Source organism: Sturnira hondurensis, unplaced genomic scaffold, assembly GCF_014824575.4.
Source record: "Sturnira hondurensis isolate 20B ecotype Veracruz unplaced genomic scaffold, ASM1482457v3 Scaffold0022908, whole genome shotgun sequence".
Lineage (NCBI taxonomy): Eukaryota > Metazoa > Chordata > Mammalia > Chiroptera > Phyllostomidae > Sturnira > Sturnira hondurensis.
In genome coordinates this window covers 10,063,992-10,080,825 of record NW_028095539.1, presented here as the reverse complement: position 1 = coordinate 10,080,825, position 16,834 = coordinate 10,063,992, and the positions used below count along the sequence as shown (strand labels likewise).

The 16,834-nt window shown below is 54.3% G+C and overlaps 1 protein-coding gene across 2 annotated transcripts in view; it reads right to left on the bottom strand.

The window, feature by feature from the left end:
* The window catches only part of CACNA1B (calcium voltage-gated channel subunit alpha1 B), a 137,809-nt gene that overhangs the window by 58,853 nt on the left and 62,122 nt on the right, over positions 1-16,834 (bottom strand). For both annotated transcript variants that reach the window (XM_037036648.1, XM_037036649.1), the window contains exons 19-20: positions 16,011-16,772; positions 15,123-15,340 (exon numbers count right to left, since the gene is read on the bottom strand). In XM_037036648.1, coding sequence (XP_036892543.1) covers positions 15,123-15,340; positions 16,011-16,772 — 980 coding nt within the window. The remainder of the gene's footprint in view (positions 1-15,122; positions 15,341-16,010; positions 16,773-16,834) is intronic.

Here is a 16,834-nt window from a genome sequence, read left to right as displayed (position 1 = left end):
GACGGGGCGCGGCCCAGGCCAGGGAAGCAGCAGGAGGCAGCAGGCGTGGAAGAGCCCAGTGTGCCCATGAAAACTAACCAGAATACCAAGCAAAGTGAAACCGCTGTTTGCAAAAAACAAAGATTTTCCAGGAAAATTGAGAGAATTTGCCACTGTCAAACCTCACTAAAACAAACTGGAAGAAATGTTCTTCCCGCAAAAGTAAAAAAAAAAAAAAAGGATGATATCAAATGCAATGAGAGATGCACCCTGATAATAAAATCAATGGAAAAACAGTTTTGAAAAAAGCGATTTAAAAAAAAACCCACACATACAGAGCCCGGGCTGGTGTGGCTCACCGGAATGAGCACTGGCCTGCAAACCAGGAGGTCGCCGGCTGAACCCCCAGTTTGGGGCACACGCCTGGGTTGCAGGCTGGGTTCCCAGTGCGGGGAGCATGCGGGCTACCACACAGGGATGTTTCTCTCCCTCTCTTCCTCCTTCCCTTCCCCTCTAAAAATAAATACATACAATACTTTTTAAAAAACACACAAAGAAACCTCTTAACATTGAAAATTCAAAATCATACAAACAACTCACGGATCACACAGAAAATCGTAACAAACTTTGCCGAAAGATGTAAAATTAAAAGCAGGATGTCACATACAACTGACACAGGGAGCCTGGAGCAGAGCACAGATGTGGAAAGGCCTGGAGACTCTGCCTCGGGGACCAGACGCCAGGAGCCAGACAGCCTCCTGGTAAGTGGGGAAGAGAGTGACCAGCGAAGACCACAAAGTCATACATAAAACAGAAGTTACTAGAGGAGAAACAAAGCTACAGCCGCAGAGACCAAGAAGGCCAGAGACTGAGGCGGAGCCTCAGTGACCTTCAGGGGCAGTGGGTTCCCAGGGGGAGGGAACGAGAGAGGTGAGTCCTCGCCCAACGAAGCTTAGGGAGGAGGCTGGCTCCCCGTCACCTCCCCCCACGTCCTCCACAAGCCACACAGCACATAAGGAAGGACATGCACAGTGCACACTTCACAGCATCTGGTGACAACGCTGCAGATGTGAGCACACAGGTAAGTGAGGACACACAGCTGAGCGAGAGCGCCCCACCCTGGGCAGAGAAATGCCACGCACCGGGGTGAGACCTGGCTGGTGGGAATGCTGCTGGGGCCNGGGGGGGGGGGGGGGGGGGGGGGGGGGAGGGGAGGGCTTGGAAAGTGCTGGGATGGGAGGGGGAGCCCTGGGGGAGCCACCGCCTCTGAGGGGCAAAGGGACACCTGAAGCAGAGAGGCGCCCTCTGGTGGCCAAGTGACCAGTGAGGCAAGGAAAAGAGGGTGGAGGCCTGGGGCCCCGGAGAGACAGGGTCTTACCAGAGAGTCAGGCCCAAACCGACACCGCCCCCCAGGCCTGACGGGCAGAGGGGACGGGTTTCGCTGTACTCACCCAAGAGCAGCTGCTGGACTCAGTGCGAGTCGGCCGCCCGAACCCCTCCCCACACCCCACACGGTCCGCGTCACCGCAGGTGCAGGGAGACACGACACAGTCCTCGTCACCAGACAGCGGGGCCAGCAGCCACACAAAGCCTCCACCGTGAGAAAACGGGATGTAAAAATGGAAACGTTTCAGGTAATGAAAATACCCCACGAAGACGCAACGCATAGGAGCATGGACACAGCGCCCCACTGGACACGAACACAATCGAGCAAGCGATTCCTGATGGGGAAAACCACCCCGACCAGACCCCAGAGCTCGAAACGACCACCTGCGGACAGCCAGGAGGTGTGAGAAGAGAGCTGGGCACAGATCGCAAGGGGCCGAGAAGAAACGGGTATGACCAAAGCAGGGCAAGGGAGACAGAGCTGGAACCGGAGGAGCCCAGGAAAGGATCCGACGGAAGGAAGGAGTTGGCGAAGGGATCAGAGAGGGAGCCGAACACCGGACGGGCAGAGCAGATCCGACCTCTGCGGAACCGCGGAGTGCGAAAAGCAAACAGCAAACGACGTTGCAGAACCAGCATTCACACCTGGAAACCCAGAAATCCCTCCTGGAACCGGCAACACCCACTGATTTATTCCTAACAGAGGGGCCAATTCGCTGGGAAAGGGGGAGCCTCTCCCACACCCGTCCCCGAACGCATGGATGTGGGGGTGGGGGGCAGGGTCTCAGCCCGCGCCTCATGCTGTGCGCCAAAATTCACCAGACGTCAGCCTCTGGAAAGATGACGAAGCAGAGGGCCTCCCCTGCATCCCATGCAGCCACCTAAAACCCTGGGCCCCACCCACAGGGCAAAGGTCAGCGGTGGAGGGAGGGTGGCAGACTGGCCGCTGGCCCTGGGGCCTGAGCAGCCCCGGTGGGGACATCTCCTTTCCCAGGTTTTCTTTTAGCCTCACATGTTCTTGGTGCTGGGGAAGCTGCCAGCCCAGAAATTCCCAAAGGCACAGATGTTTTTCAAGTCCCCACAGAAGCCATCCTCCCCAACCACAGGGCACAGAGAGACGCAGCCCAGCAAGACAGGAGATGGGTGGCGGACAGCGACCGCCCTGCCGCAGCCCAGCACGGCAGACACCAAGTCGGGGGCTGAGGCTCACCCCACAGCCTGGAATGATGAGGGGCCCGCCAGGGTGGCTCCAGAGAGAGCCCGGTGGGGTTCTCTCACCCCACCCTCTGGTAAGAAGACCCCTAACCCAGGCAATGCCAGGAAATGTCACGTGGGGACCTGGACTGCCACCACCACCCAGAAGTGACAAGGCAGCCGGCCCTCTGAAGGCAGGAGAGAATCCTCGTGGAAAGCCAGGGTCTTTACCAACACCCAGAAAAAAATGAGGTCCACCCCGGCCATGTCACCAAAGGCCACATGGGGAGCAGAAAGGGCACCCCCAGGTCTCTCGGACGGGGCAGGTCCAGCCAGGAGCGGGCACTCCCACCCGGGACGAGGCGTTCTCTCCTGCTGGGTGTCAATGGAGGCCAAGTGAGAAACCTGAACTTCAGCCCGTCCCTCAGCCAGACAGCGCCCTCCCACCCCCGCTGGAGAAGTGTCACAGCAGACCAGTGAGGACAGAGGTGGAAATGAGGCCCACAGGCTAATGACACAGCACCACCAAGCCTGGGTCTCAGCACTCAACAAAACGTCACTTGTCACACCCAGAGCCAGGGAAGCGTCCACTCAGTGAGAAAAGGCCACCGATGGACAGCAAACGGCGCGGGCGTCAGAGATGTCCGAAGGTAACTTAATGCGCCTATCACAGAAATACTCCAACTACTAACACACATTTGAAACAAATGAAAAAATAACCTTAGCAAAGAAACAGAAGGTATAAAGAAGAACCCAACAGAAATTTTATAACCGAAAAATACAATAACTGAAATTAAAATTCAAAAGATGGGCTTCATGGTGGCCTAGGGCCAGCGGGGGTTCCCGTGACCCGGGAGATGGACGGTGGAAACCACCCAGTCCGAACACCAGAGAGAACGGCGACAAAGCCGCGGAGGCCTTTGCGACCGACCGTCACAACGGAGCTACATGTTGATGGTCCTGAAAAGGAGAAAGTGGGCCGAGCGGAAGACGCAGTCAAAGACATAATGGATGAAAATATTCCAAAAGTGGCAAAAAGACGTAAACCTACAAATTCAAGACTCTGAGCAAACCCCAAACAGGAGAAGCCGAAAGAAACGCATGTCGACATACATCGTAATCAAACTTCTGAAATATAACGACAAAGCAACAAATCCGAAAGCAGCAAGAGAGAGGAACAGCTTACCTACGGGCAGAAAACAACGCGAATGACAGTGGATTTCTCATCAGAAACCATGCAGGTCAGAGGAAGAGGCGCACGTTTGTTCAAGGGCTGAAAGAAAAAGAGCTGTCAGCCCAGCGCTCTGCAGGGCTCACACCCTTCGGGACGGGGCGGAGACCAGAGGCTCTGCCGCCTGCGGGCCTGCGGGAAGAGAAGGACCGGGGGAGGTCCTCGCAACAGAACACAAATTAGGAAAGAAGTGCTGGGGTTTCAGGAATCGAAAGAGGAACAATGCGAGTAAATGCAACGCACGTCTCCCCCTCTCCAGTTTTCTAAACCCCCAGGTCGAAGCAACAGTCACGCCACATACTGACGTGGGTCAAACGCGTGCAGAGGGGATGCCTAAGGCAGTTGGTTATGCACGAGGGGGAAGAAGAGAGGCAAAACCTCACACTCATTCAAACCGGGAAGATGGCGACTCTGGCGTGCCGGAGTAAGAGACTGCGCCACATCATGACTAAGGAAACACACTCAAAAACACTACAGGTAAACCAAAATGAATTCTAACATGTACACAAATAACCCAGGGAAGGCAGGAAAAAGAAGCCACAGAAACGAAAAAAATAAAAATAAAAAGAACAAAACCAAACCAAAAAACCCACNGGGTCAAACGCGTGCAGAGGGGATGCCTAAGGCAGTTGGTTATGCACGAGGGGGAAGAAGAGAGGCAAAACCTCACACTCATTCAAACCGGGAAGATGGCGACTCTGGCGTGCCGGAGTAAGAGACTGCGCCACATCATGACTAAGGAAACACACTCAAAAACACTACAGGTAAACCAAAATGAATTCTAACATGTACACAAGTAACCCAGGGAAGGCAGGAAAAAGAAGCCACAGAAACGAAAAAAATAAAAATAAAAAGAACAAAACCAAACAAAAAAACCCACAGAAGACCTAAGCCATAACATATATAACTGCCTTATTTTGGGGGCTATAAGACGCACCTTTCTCCCACTCCAAATGTGGGAGGGGTAATGGTTGTTAATGCTGCTGTTGAGTTCTGGCTACACTTACATTGGTGAAATATTACGTTATTTATGTTATTAAACATTTTACCACATTTTTTGCTTCAAAATATTTTCCCTATTTTCCTCTAAAACCTAGGTGCGTCTTATGATCTGAAAAATACAGCACATTAAATATACTGTTCCAAACAGGCCGAGCAAAAGATGGAATGGACAGAATGGATAAAAACACGACCCAACTATGTTCTACCTGCAGGAAACTAACTTAAAATACAACCACGTAGCTGCTTTGAAAGCAAAAAGGTGAAAAAAATAAACATAAAAATATCAATTAAAATACTGCAAGAGTGGATGTGAGGTGAAGGAGACACCGGAGCAAAGAAAACTGTCAAACGCAGACAGATACGTAACACGGTGGCCGCAGGGCCACGCTCCCAAGAAGACACAGCTCCGCGTGTGCGTGCACCCCAAGCAGAGCTGCACAGGGCGGGAGACACACACACACACAGACACACACACACACACGCAGCAGGGAGAGGAGAGACAGGAAAATCCACGTTCGCAGCGGGACCCAGGGCACCCCCTCCTCCACAACAGATGGATGTCGACAGAAATCAGCATCCACGCAGAACTCGGCAACACCATCCCCCAGATGGGGTCTGGCTCTCTGCCCCCACAGGGCACGGATGAGACACGCCTCGGGCCATCACTGAACCCTCCACAGGTGTCAGAGACGTGGAGTCCTGCCGAGTGCACTCGCTGACCTCGGAGCAGTCACACTGGAAGTCAGGGACAGAAAAACAACCAGAAACGGAGCTCCAAACATTTGGAAACTAGACAGCACATCATCAGTGCGTCAAACAAGAAGTCCTGAGGGAAAAAAACTGCTTACCGATTGTATTTATTTATTTTCAGAGAGAGGGGAAGGGAAGGAGAGAGAGAGAAACATCAGTGTGTGGTTGCCTCTCACGCACCCCCTACTGGAGACCTGGCCCGCAACCCAGGCATGTGCCCCGACTGGGAATCGAACCGGGGACCCTTTGGTTCGCAGCCTGTGCTCAACCCACTGAGCCACACGAACTAGGGCCTAATGGAAAATTTTAGTGGGAATAAATGAAGACGAAAATAGAACATGTCAAAGTCTGGGTGGGGGGAGGCGCACGCAGGTAAAGCAGTGCTGGAAGAGAATGCACAGCACTCAGTGCCAAAGAGGGGAGACAAGTCAATGATGTGAGCTCCCCTCTCATGAAACGAAAAAGAGCAAAACCAACCCAACGCAAACAGGAAGAAGGCAAAATGAAATAGCAGAAGTCAAATGCGATCGGAAACATAAAAACAAGAAAAAATCAGTGAAAAGGTCCACGAGACTCACTAACTCCTAGCAAGACGGACAAGGAAAAAAGAGAGAAGTTGGGAGGGTGGGAGAGGCTGCCCATCGCGAAGACAGTGAAGGAACAAGGAGCAAAAACTGCGAGGCACCCACCCGCCTCGCACTCCGGCGGAAGGGACCAGCTCCTTCCAAAGCGCAGGCTGCTGCCATCGGCACAGCCCCACGGCCGCCGGTGACAGCACGGATCCCAAAGATCAATGCTTCAGTGGCAAATTCTACCAAACGGTTAAAGGAGAATTAACACCAACGCCACACAGTCTCTTTAAAAAAAACAGGAGAAGAAACACTTTCCACTTCATTTTATGAATTCAACATTCCAATACCAAAGACAGGTAACCACACGAAAAAGAAAACCACAGAGTGATATCCCTCGTGGCCTCACAGCAAAGTCCTCAGCAAAACGTCAGCGAACAGAATCCAGGAAAAGGTGAAAGTCATCGTGTGTGACGACGGGCAGCATCTGTCCTGGGAGGCACGGTCAGCTGAGCAACGGAAAACCAACCCGTGTGCCCCCACGCAGGGCGGGCGAAGGAGCTGGCCGCTGGCCGCAGGGAAAATGACACAGTGACTAGGAAGCAGCAGCACCAGGGCTGACCCTGCGTTTCTGGACTCACAACTGCAGGCCCACCCCTGCCCGGCAGAGAAAGCGCGGCAGCAGGCTGAGGGCTGCAGGACGCCACTGGACCAACGGAAACGCCCACTCGACACACAAACTCTCAGAAGAAAAGAAAGACGGGAATCTGATGACGCACATCTGCAGAAGAAACCAAAAATGCCCCTACTGAGACCCCACTTCAGGAGCAGCCAGGCCGACCGTCAGTTCTCCGAGCGCCCACAGCCTCGCACTGGAGGCCGCCCCGGGGCCGGGAGGGAGGAAGGGGACCAGAGGGTCCCCGGCCTCCTGCTGGGGAAGGACGATCTCTGACCGAGGCTCCTTGCAGGCAGCTCCCTCCGTGGAGCCCAGGGAGCCCCCCACACCAAGAGGAAACACAACCCAAATCGCCTGGTTTCCTTAAAACTGGATGAGAATGAGGGCACCAGAGGTCAAAGTCTGTAGGATGCAATTAATTAGTGATCAGAGTAAAATTTGTGTCGTTACATAATCACACAATAAAAACTCAAGAATAAAGTCAGCTGAGTCTCCAACTCAAAAATCTAGAAAATGAAGTAAAACAGTAAAAAGGCAGTAGGGAAATAGGAGGATAAAGTTGGAAAGTAATGAGTTAAAAAACAAAAGCATAATAGAACTAACAAATAAATTAAAATGCTGGTTCTTTGTATAACAATCTACAAAATATAAAACCAGTAACTAATTTAGTCAAGAAAAGGGGAAGAACAGAGACAATAAAGAATAAAAAAAATGACAAAGGAGAAAAAAACACTGAACCAGAGAAAATGTTTTCAAAATAGCCACTTCTTTGCATAATTCTTCAATAACTGGTGTTGGTGAAACTGGAGAGGTACATGTCCCCAAAGCAAATTTAACTGCATTCTTACACCATACACAAAAATAAACTCAAAATGGGTTACAGACTTACATGTTGGACCCAAAACCACAAAACTCCCTGGAAAAAAAAATACGCAGTCAACTCTCTAAAATTGTTCCTGGAAATATTTTTTTGGATATGTCTGTTTGAGCAAGAGAACAAAAGAAAAGATCAACAAATAGAACCATCGGACCAACAACTTTGGGGCAGCCGCGGAAACCACCACCAACACGGAGAAACAGCCCACTGCACGGGAGAAGGTACTCGCCAGTGACACATCCTATGAAGGGTTCATGTTCAAAAGTGATCAAAAGCTCATACACCTCCACACCAAAAACCCCGATTCGTTACCAGACGGACAGCGGAGCTGACTGGACACGACTCCAGAGAGGACACACAGATGGCCCACAGACGCGACAAAGGCTCCCGTCGCTGATCGTCAGAGAGATTACAATGCACATGAGACCGCAGCTGGACGACTCTGGTCAGTAGCCAACAAACAGCGAGTGCGGGCCGGGACGCGGCGCGCGGGGGCGCGTGCACGGCTGGGCGTGCGGACTGCGGCGGCCACGGTGGGACTCGGCGTGGAGTCCCGTTTACACGCGGAATCTACGACAAACGAAGACGCCGAGGAAACAGAACAAAGTAAAAACAGGCCCACAGACGCGGGGTTGGGGGTGGGGGTTAAAAGGAAACGAATAAAACCGGTTTAGTAGGTGGTAAATTCTTTCGAGAGATTTCAAAGTCTGTGTTCTATAAGGAAGTTAAGCAAAAGAAATTTAAGAACAGGAAATTAAAACTTCTTCAAAAGTTAAGCCACTTCTTTGTATGACTCGCAAAACCTAAATCAGATGCCTCATTTCTAAGGAAGTTATCATTTGCCAAACGGATCTCAGGAGATGGGCCAGTTTAAACAGAGGATTATCCATACAGAAATAGAGAAATTACCGAAGAACTAGTCTTCCCCCAAAACTCTTCCCCGCGTGGTTTCACAGGGAAATCCTGCCGAGTCCGTGAAGAGCAGGGAGCCTGATGCCACTGCCTCGGCCCCGGGACGGGAAGCCAGGAACACTCTCTGCTCCTCTCTCTGGGCGGGCGGGCGGGCGGGCCGGCGGGCCGACCTCCCCGGGGAAATGTCCCCGCAGAGCACGCTCTTCACACGCACCAAGGACACAGGCGTCTCGCATCTGCTGTGGGGGTTTCGTGGCTGATATTTACGTAGCAAAAAATATATATGTCCCAACGAAAAAAACGGGGAAATTCTCAGGCAAGAGTCCACACCCAGGCAGTCCGCTCTCAGAATCCTGCGTGGATGCTCCTGAGCAGGGCAGGCGGTCTCCACAGGGAGGCGCCCGAGGAAGTCGCCTGTTAGCAGCTGTGCTGGCCGCGGTGGCCCGGGGACGCTGCGCAAAGCATCTGTGTGCCAACGGGCAGGTTTTAGTTTTCAGCATTTAACTGCCCGTCGGGTGTATTTTAAGAAACTGGTTGGGGACCTTGAACACAACCCACTGTGAGGCACTGTGACTCTACAGGAGGTTACTATGGTCCCCACTCACAACAGCGGGAACGAGACTCGAATGACCACGTCCAGTCGTCAGAAACGGGTTTGCCAGGTTGAGCGAGAGTCCAGATGCGCGACATCAGCGTCCTAGCCTGTGGTGCTTCAACGGGATACCAGAGAGGCACAGAGTCCGTCTCAGGTTCAAGCATCGGCCCAGATATCCTACACAAAACATTTATTTTAAGATTGCCGGGGCAGTTCAGTACCATAAAATTCATTATCATAAACCCCCGCATTTCTGGGTGATCTCTATGGATGATGGAGGCCATCAGAAAATTCAACCTTAGTTCCAGATAAACACATTTACAGAGACTTCCGCTAAGATGGAGGCGTAGGTGGAAACACTGTGCCTTCTCCCACAACCAACTTTGAATACAACAAAGGTTTAGTAAACAAAGACACAGCCAAAGAACAGAAAATTGAACTATACGGAAGTCCAACAACGAACTGTTCAGCCGGACTGATAAACCAGCAGTGAGCAGTGAGATGGACCACACAGGCCCCAGCAGGGGAACCCAGTTGCGGAGGGCTGACCGCAGTCCAACATTCGTGCGCAGTGGGACTGAACACAAGGGCGGTGAGGCGGCAGACGGAGGCCATTGCTCCTCTCTGGCCCCGCCTCCACATACAGCGTCACAACCCAGCCTCTGAGTTGCCCCACCCTGGTGAACACCTAGGGCTCTGCTCTTCATACGCAACAGGCACGAACAGCCCAAACTACGGCTCAAGAAGAACTCAAAGCCCCAGAGCCAATAACTCTAAGCAAAAAAGAAATAGCCAGCCTCTCAGATGCACAGTTCAAAACACTGCTGATCAGGATGCTCACAGAACTGGTTGATTATAGTCACAAATTAGAGGAACATATGAAGGCTAAACTAATTGAAATGAAGGGAAATGCACAGGAAACCAATAGTGATGGAAAGGAAACTGGGACTCAAATCAAGGGAGGGGACCAGAAGGAAGAAAAAAATGACCAGGCAGAAAAGTATGAAGAAACAAGAATTCAAAAAAATGAGGATAGGCTTAGGAACCTCCAGGACATCTTTAAACATTCCAATATCCAAATTATAAGGGTACCAGAAGGGGAAAAGAAACAGCCACAAGTGGAAAACTAATTGAAACAAATAATAAAGGAGAACTTCCCCATTCTGACAAAGGAAATAGACTTCCAGGAAATCCAGGAAGCTCAGAGAGTGCCAAGGAAGTTGGACCCAAGAAGGAACACACCAAGACACATCATAATCACATTAGCCAAGACTAAAATGAAGGAGAGCATCCTAGAAGCAGCAAGGGATAAGGGGACAGTCACCTACAAAGGAGTTCCCATCAGACCGTCAGCTGATTTCTCAAAAGAGACCTTACAGGCAAGAAGGGGCTGGAAAGAAGTATTCCAAGTCATGAAATCCAAAGACCTACAGCCAAGATTGCTTTATCCAGCAAAACTTTCATTTAGAATGGAAGGACAGATAAAGTGCTTCTCAGATAAGGTCAAGTTCAAGGAGTTCATCATCACCAAGCCCTTATTATATGAAATGCTAAAGGGACTTATCTAAGAAAAAGAAGATAAAAAATATGAACAGTGAAAGGACAGCAAACTCACAGTTATTAACAACCACACCTAAAACAAAAGCAAACCAAGAGGACAGCTAGATCAGGAGTGGAACCATAGAAATGAAGAACACATGGAGGGTTAGCAACAGGGGAGTAGGAGGAGGAGAAGGGGGGAGAAGGTACAGAAAATAAGTAGCACAGAGGGTAAGTAGAAAATAGATAAGGGGGAGGGCAAGAATAGTAGGGGAAATATAGAATCTAAAGAACTTGAGACACGTGGTCATAAACTAAAGGAGGGGAATGGTGGGGGAGGGTGTGTGCAGGGTGGAGGGGAATGAAGGGGGAATAGAACAACTGTAAAGGTATAATTAATAAAATATATATTAAAAAATCACATTTACTAAAAAGGGAACTAACAGATACCGTCACATGACTTCATCACACTGATTGACACACACCACCCCCCAACCCCAAACCAGTGCCTGACTGGGTGCCGCCAAGAACAAGACAGGCTGCCCACAAGCTCCACTCTAAGAGTGCTCTGGCCACTGCAGCCGGGCAAAAAACAAAGCAAAACAAAACAAAAATGCGAGAGGCATACGTCTTGGAATGAAATGGTTAGAACTATACTTGTAGACGTTTTCATAACATACTTGCCAGAAAAAACACAAGAGAACCAACGCTCAACCAAATCGCAATTTGAGGACTGAAAAGAGCAACCGGCTACGAACTGACACGTGAGAGTCGGGGCCTGGGCGCCTGCTTCCCACCGGAAGGAGCCGGGACCAGCCCAGCCCTCCAGCAACACAATGCCACAGACGGGAGGAAGCGTCGGCAACAATGTGGACCGGTATCCCAAACCCACAAATAAACCTTAAAACTCAACAACGGGAAAACAAACCAATTAGAAAGTGGCCCAAAAGGTTGATCCCCGGAGCACAGTAAAATTAAACTGTAAATCAGTAATAGAAAGGTAACTGAAAAATCCCCAACTAGGCAGATTAAACAACACACTTCTAAATAACCCATGAATCAAAGAAATCTTAAGAGAAATGGTAAAATATTTTCGACTAAAAAAGTGAAATCAAATTTTTGTTAATGAAGTAAAGCAACACTTCAAGGGAAATGCACAGCTTCTTTAAAACAATTTTATTTATTTATTTTTAGAGAGAGGAAGAGAAACACCAATTGGCTGCCTTTCGAGCGCCCCCACCGGGGGGCCTGGCCGGCAACCAGGCATGTGCCTGACCCGGGGCATCAAACCGCCAACCTCCGGTTTGCAGGCCGGCCACTGAGCCACACCAGCCAGGGAAAATGCACAGCTCTGAATGCACGTTAGGAGAAAAGAAAGATCGAAAATCAATCATCTAAGCCTCCACCTTAGGAAACCAGAAAAAGAAAAGCAAATCAAACCCAAAGTAACCTAAAAAAAAAAAGAATTAGAGCAGAAATCAATAAAATGTAAGACAGGGGATCAACAGAAAATGCTGGACAGCCAAAAGCCGGTTCTTTGAGAAGATCAAACCGAGGATCCTCTGGTTACCAACCAGGGAAAAGGAAAGAAAACGCGAATCCCCAAAACCAGGGGAGAGCCAGCAGCAGCGACAAAGCTCCCTAAACCCACCAGCAGCCCCGGCCAGGCTGCGGGGCTCACTGCTTTCCCCCCCCACGAAGAACAGGCGGCATCTGAAATGCAAAGTAAGGCTGCTTTATTAGCCCCCAGAAACGAAACGGGTGGGAACAAATCTAACAAAATGGGCGCATGGTCTCCGTGAGGAAAGTGGGGACACTCAGATGGACAAAGCAGAGACCTGAACAGACGCGGGGACAGTCTGCGCCCACGGGCAGCAGGACCCCAGTCGTCAGGGGTCAGTTCTCCCCGGTGTGACCCACAGACGCAGCTCGGTCCTGGCACAGCCCTGACCGGGCACCGACTAACTGGCCCTGAAGTGCGGCGCAGGGAGGCGAGAGACTCCGGAGAGCCGAGAGTCCGCACTGAAGAAGAGGACTGCAGGACACCGAGACCGAGACCAACTGCAAAGTCACAGTCATTGGGACGACGCAGAGTCAGCAGAAGGACCCACGGACAGAGTGACAAACGGGACAGCGGCCCAGACACAGACCAGACCCCCAGCTGTGGCCAACGGACCAGTGACACAGGAGCAAAGGCCACCCAGGGGGACAAGGACAGTCTCTTCAACAAACCCCACCAGGGCAAGTGGACACCACGTGCAACACCACGAACCTCGACACGACGCTACGCTCCTCACAGACGTGAGGCCAAGACGGCCCCCAGGCCTCAGTGTGAAACGGAACCGGAGGAGGTGGCGTGGGCGCTGACACGGGCGGCCCAGGTGGAGCGCCACAGGGGCAGCCCAGGAGGGAGTGACAAGCTACCCGGGCTGCGTTCAATTAGCAACGCTCGTCTGCAAAAGGCAAAAGTAGGATGAGCACGATGCGAAGACACACCACAGGCTGGGAGGCAATATTCGCAAAAGGCATATTCGATAAAAGGCTATTACACAACACGCACAAAGACTCTTAAAAACACAGATGAAAACAAACAACCTGATTAAAAAATGGGCCAGAAACCTGCAGAGACGCCCACCAAGAACAGTGCCCAGGCAGCAAGCGCGTACACCAAACGCTGGACTCCACGGCACACCTGCCAGAGGGGCCGGGATGCGCGAGCTCACACTGCCACCTGCCAGGGCTCCCGAGGTGCCCATGGGAGTGCAGCCAGTCTGGCAGCTCCTTGCAAAATCACACCCGGCGATCGCTCGCCTTGGTGCCCACCCAGAGGAGCTGAAAGCTACGTCCACACAAAATCTGCACACACATTACAGCAGCCTTAGTCAGGACTGCCGAAACTCGGAAGCAACCAAGCTGCTCTCCAGCAGGTACATGGAAAAACAGCGTGGCCCCTCCAGAGGGTGGGGTGTTATTCGGTGCTACAGAGAAATGAGCAAGCGGGATGCGGANAGTGCCCAGGCAGCAAGCGCGTACACCAAACGCTGGACTCCACGGCACACCTGCCAGAGGGGCCGGGATGCGCGAGCTCACACTGCCACCTGCCAGGGCTCCCGAGGTGCCCATGGGAGTGCAGCCAGTCTGGCAGCTCCTTGCAAAATCACACCCGGCGATCGCTCGCCTTGGTGCCCACCCAAAGGAGCTGAAAGCTACGTCCACACAAAATCTGCACACACATTACAGCAGCCTTAGTCAGGACTGCTGAAACTCGGAAGCAACCAAGCTGCTCTCCAGCAGGTACATGGAAAAACAGCGTGGCCCCTCCAGAGGGTGGGGTGTTATTCGGCGCCACAGAGAAATGAGCAAGCGGGATGCGGAGGAACCCAGCAGGCATGTTGGGAGGAGCCCCACTGACAAGGCCACACACTGCGTGAGTCCAAGCCTATGACATCCTGGGAAAAGAAAACTATGGAGACAAAAAAGATCAGCGGTTGCTGGGGGTTGGGTGGTTGCCTGGGAGTAAACGCCAGGTGGGGCGCTGGGCTGGTCCTCAAGCTAATCCAGAGTCAGGGTCAGGGTCAGAGTCGGGGTTGGCTCCTGGGAGTCTGGAGAGACAATCACTAGCACCCACAGAGGCGCAACAACCAGGGAGGAGGAGGAGGGCACAGTGGCCACAGCGGGGCCGCCTTCCCTTGTCGCCCCTGGGGTGGGTCCACAGGCCCAGGGGGCCGCACCTGAGCCAGAGGAGCAGGCGCAGGCCCGTGTCTGTGCGTGGGCCTGACGGCAGACACAGGCAGGCCCGTGGCAGCATCCGTGTCCGCTCTGCTCCTGTGGTCTCTGCCCATGCCCCTCGGAAGGTGTTCTGTAGAGCCAGGGCCCACGCAACAGCCGTGCCCAGTGTGAGGGGCCTGGGCTTGCCCCCTGCAGGCCTCCCCCTACGTGGTGGGGGCCCTCACACATCCGGTGTTGGCTGCTTCATGGTGACCTCGTGCCCACGAGTGAGCAAGGGAAGGAAGTGACGGCTCGGGTGGGACCACAAGGCACTGGGTGGGAGGGAAGGCCACCCCCAGGACCTCCTCCTCCGCACCCACAGGTGTCGGCCCAGTCAAGTCGGTGGATGTGGTCCTCAGCAGCTTCCATGCAGTTGTGACCATGCTGTGACCTGGCCTCCTGATGAGACTGTAAGCCCCATGGGGCAGCACTGGGCTGGGGACTTGCAGATGTTTGTGGAAAGAGCAGACAGTGCTGCCCTGGGCACAGGGAAGGAAGCAAAGGGGCATCGCGGAACTGGTGTGGACAGGGCATGATGCCCCCTCCAGCGGGGCGAGGACGAGGCCCAGAGGCAGGCTCTGTCCCCAAGCAGCTGCCCAGAGGCAGGAGGGAGAAGCAAAGCAGGGGTCTGGGGAGATACTCACTGGGAGTGGCGGTGGTCTCGCCCTCAGGGCCGGCCAGAGTCACTGGGGTGTGCACGGGGGCCCCTGGGTCTGGGGGCTGACTGCCCATCCGAGTGACGTTGCGCTGATTGTCTGCGTCCTCAGGCTGCTCCTCCACCTTCTGCACACAGGTGCTGGGCAGAGCCCGCCCAGGGCCTGCACCCACGACCCCAGGGCCCTCCAGGTCGCACGGCGGCTCCCTGAAGCCAAGAGTGAACGTCCGGGGCTGAGGCAGCCCAGCCCCACACTCCCACTCAGTCCACCAAACCCAGCTCCCAAAACCCCTATTCGGATCCAGTAAACTCCCCGCCACCTCCTCTGCTACACCGGGCTTTCACAGGGCTCTTTATCCCTCTGCACGCTTGCACGTTTTGGGGTCTAAAAACCCTAAACCCACGTGGGGATGGGGTCAACTCGGCTGTCCATCCCGACATCACAAGGCAATGCATGTGAAACAGAGCTGTCTGCAGAAGGAGAAACTCGGAAGAGACTGTTTCCCAAGTCACCCTGCCCGAGGCCAACGCCCACGCTGGAGCGGACCCAGGGCAGGGGCTCTGGCTGGCGGCTGGCTCTGGATGGTGCGCGGCCAGCAGGCGAGCTTGGGGGCCGCGGATCTGAGCTCAGGACTCCGCTGGCCCCGCCCCCCAGCGCAGGCCCGCCCACTCCGCCCTCAGGTTCCGGCGTCCTCCTCTCCCTGGGTACCCGGTCTTCCCAAAGCCGTCGAGTCCCGAGCCTGCCCCTCCCGGGGAGCCCTGTCTCCCTCCTGGAGCCCTAACGTGGGCACTGGCTTTCAGGGCCGTCACTCAGGCAGGTGGGCCCCACCCGCAGGGGCGGAGACAGACCAAGGGGCGGGGGAGCCCGCTCACTCACTGGGGCTGCGGGGTCCGAGGCTCCTTCTCCTGGTCCCGGTCGTCGGCCTCGCCCTCCTTCTCCGCGGCCTCCTTCTCCACGTCCTCGTGCACGGGCGGTGCCCTATGGCGAGCCCGGTGCCGCCGTGCCGGCTCCTCCCCGCTCTCTGCCTCCCTGGGCCCGGCCCGGGGGCCACCGCGGTGCCGCGCTCGCCGCTCCCTGCCCGTGTCGGGCGCGTGCCGGTGTGCGCGGTGGCGCCGGGGCTCCCGCTCGGCCGCCTCCTCCGGGGAGCCACGCCGGTGGTGGCGCCGGCCGCCCTCAGGTCCCGCTCCGCGGCCACGCTCACTCCGGACCTCCCGGGCTCCCGCAGCCTCCTTGCTGCGGCTCCGGTGCGCTCGTGCCCGCTCCTCCCGGGCCGCGGGCTCCCCGCCCTCCGTCTTTGGGGCATCAGCCCGGTCCTGCTCCGTCGCCGGGGCGGCGATCTTGTCCTTGTCGCGGTGCCGGTGGTGCCTGCGTGGCGGGTCCGCACCATCCACGGCCTCCGTGCCCTCCGGTCGAGCTTTGCCCCCAGACGATCCCCGCGCGCCAGGCTCCACCACGAGGGGCCGGTCCAGGTGCGTCTTCATGTCAGGCCGCAGGTGGCGAGAGGTGGCAAAGCGCAGCCGCTCCTCGGGGTCCAGCTCGCTGTACAGCGCCTCGCAACTGGCCCGCAGGTTCTGCAGCCGCAGCTGGCTGGCCCGCTGCTCCCATACCGATCTCGCCTTGGCCGAGTTCTGCTGCCGGCTGGGGGGAGATGAGAGGTGAGCACCCCCTGCGCACCCCCAGGTCTCCGCCTCGCAGGGGAA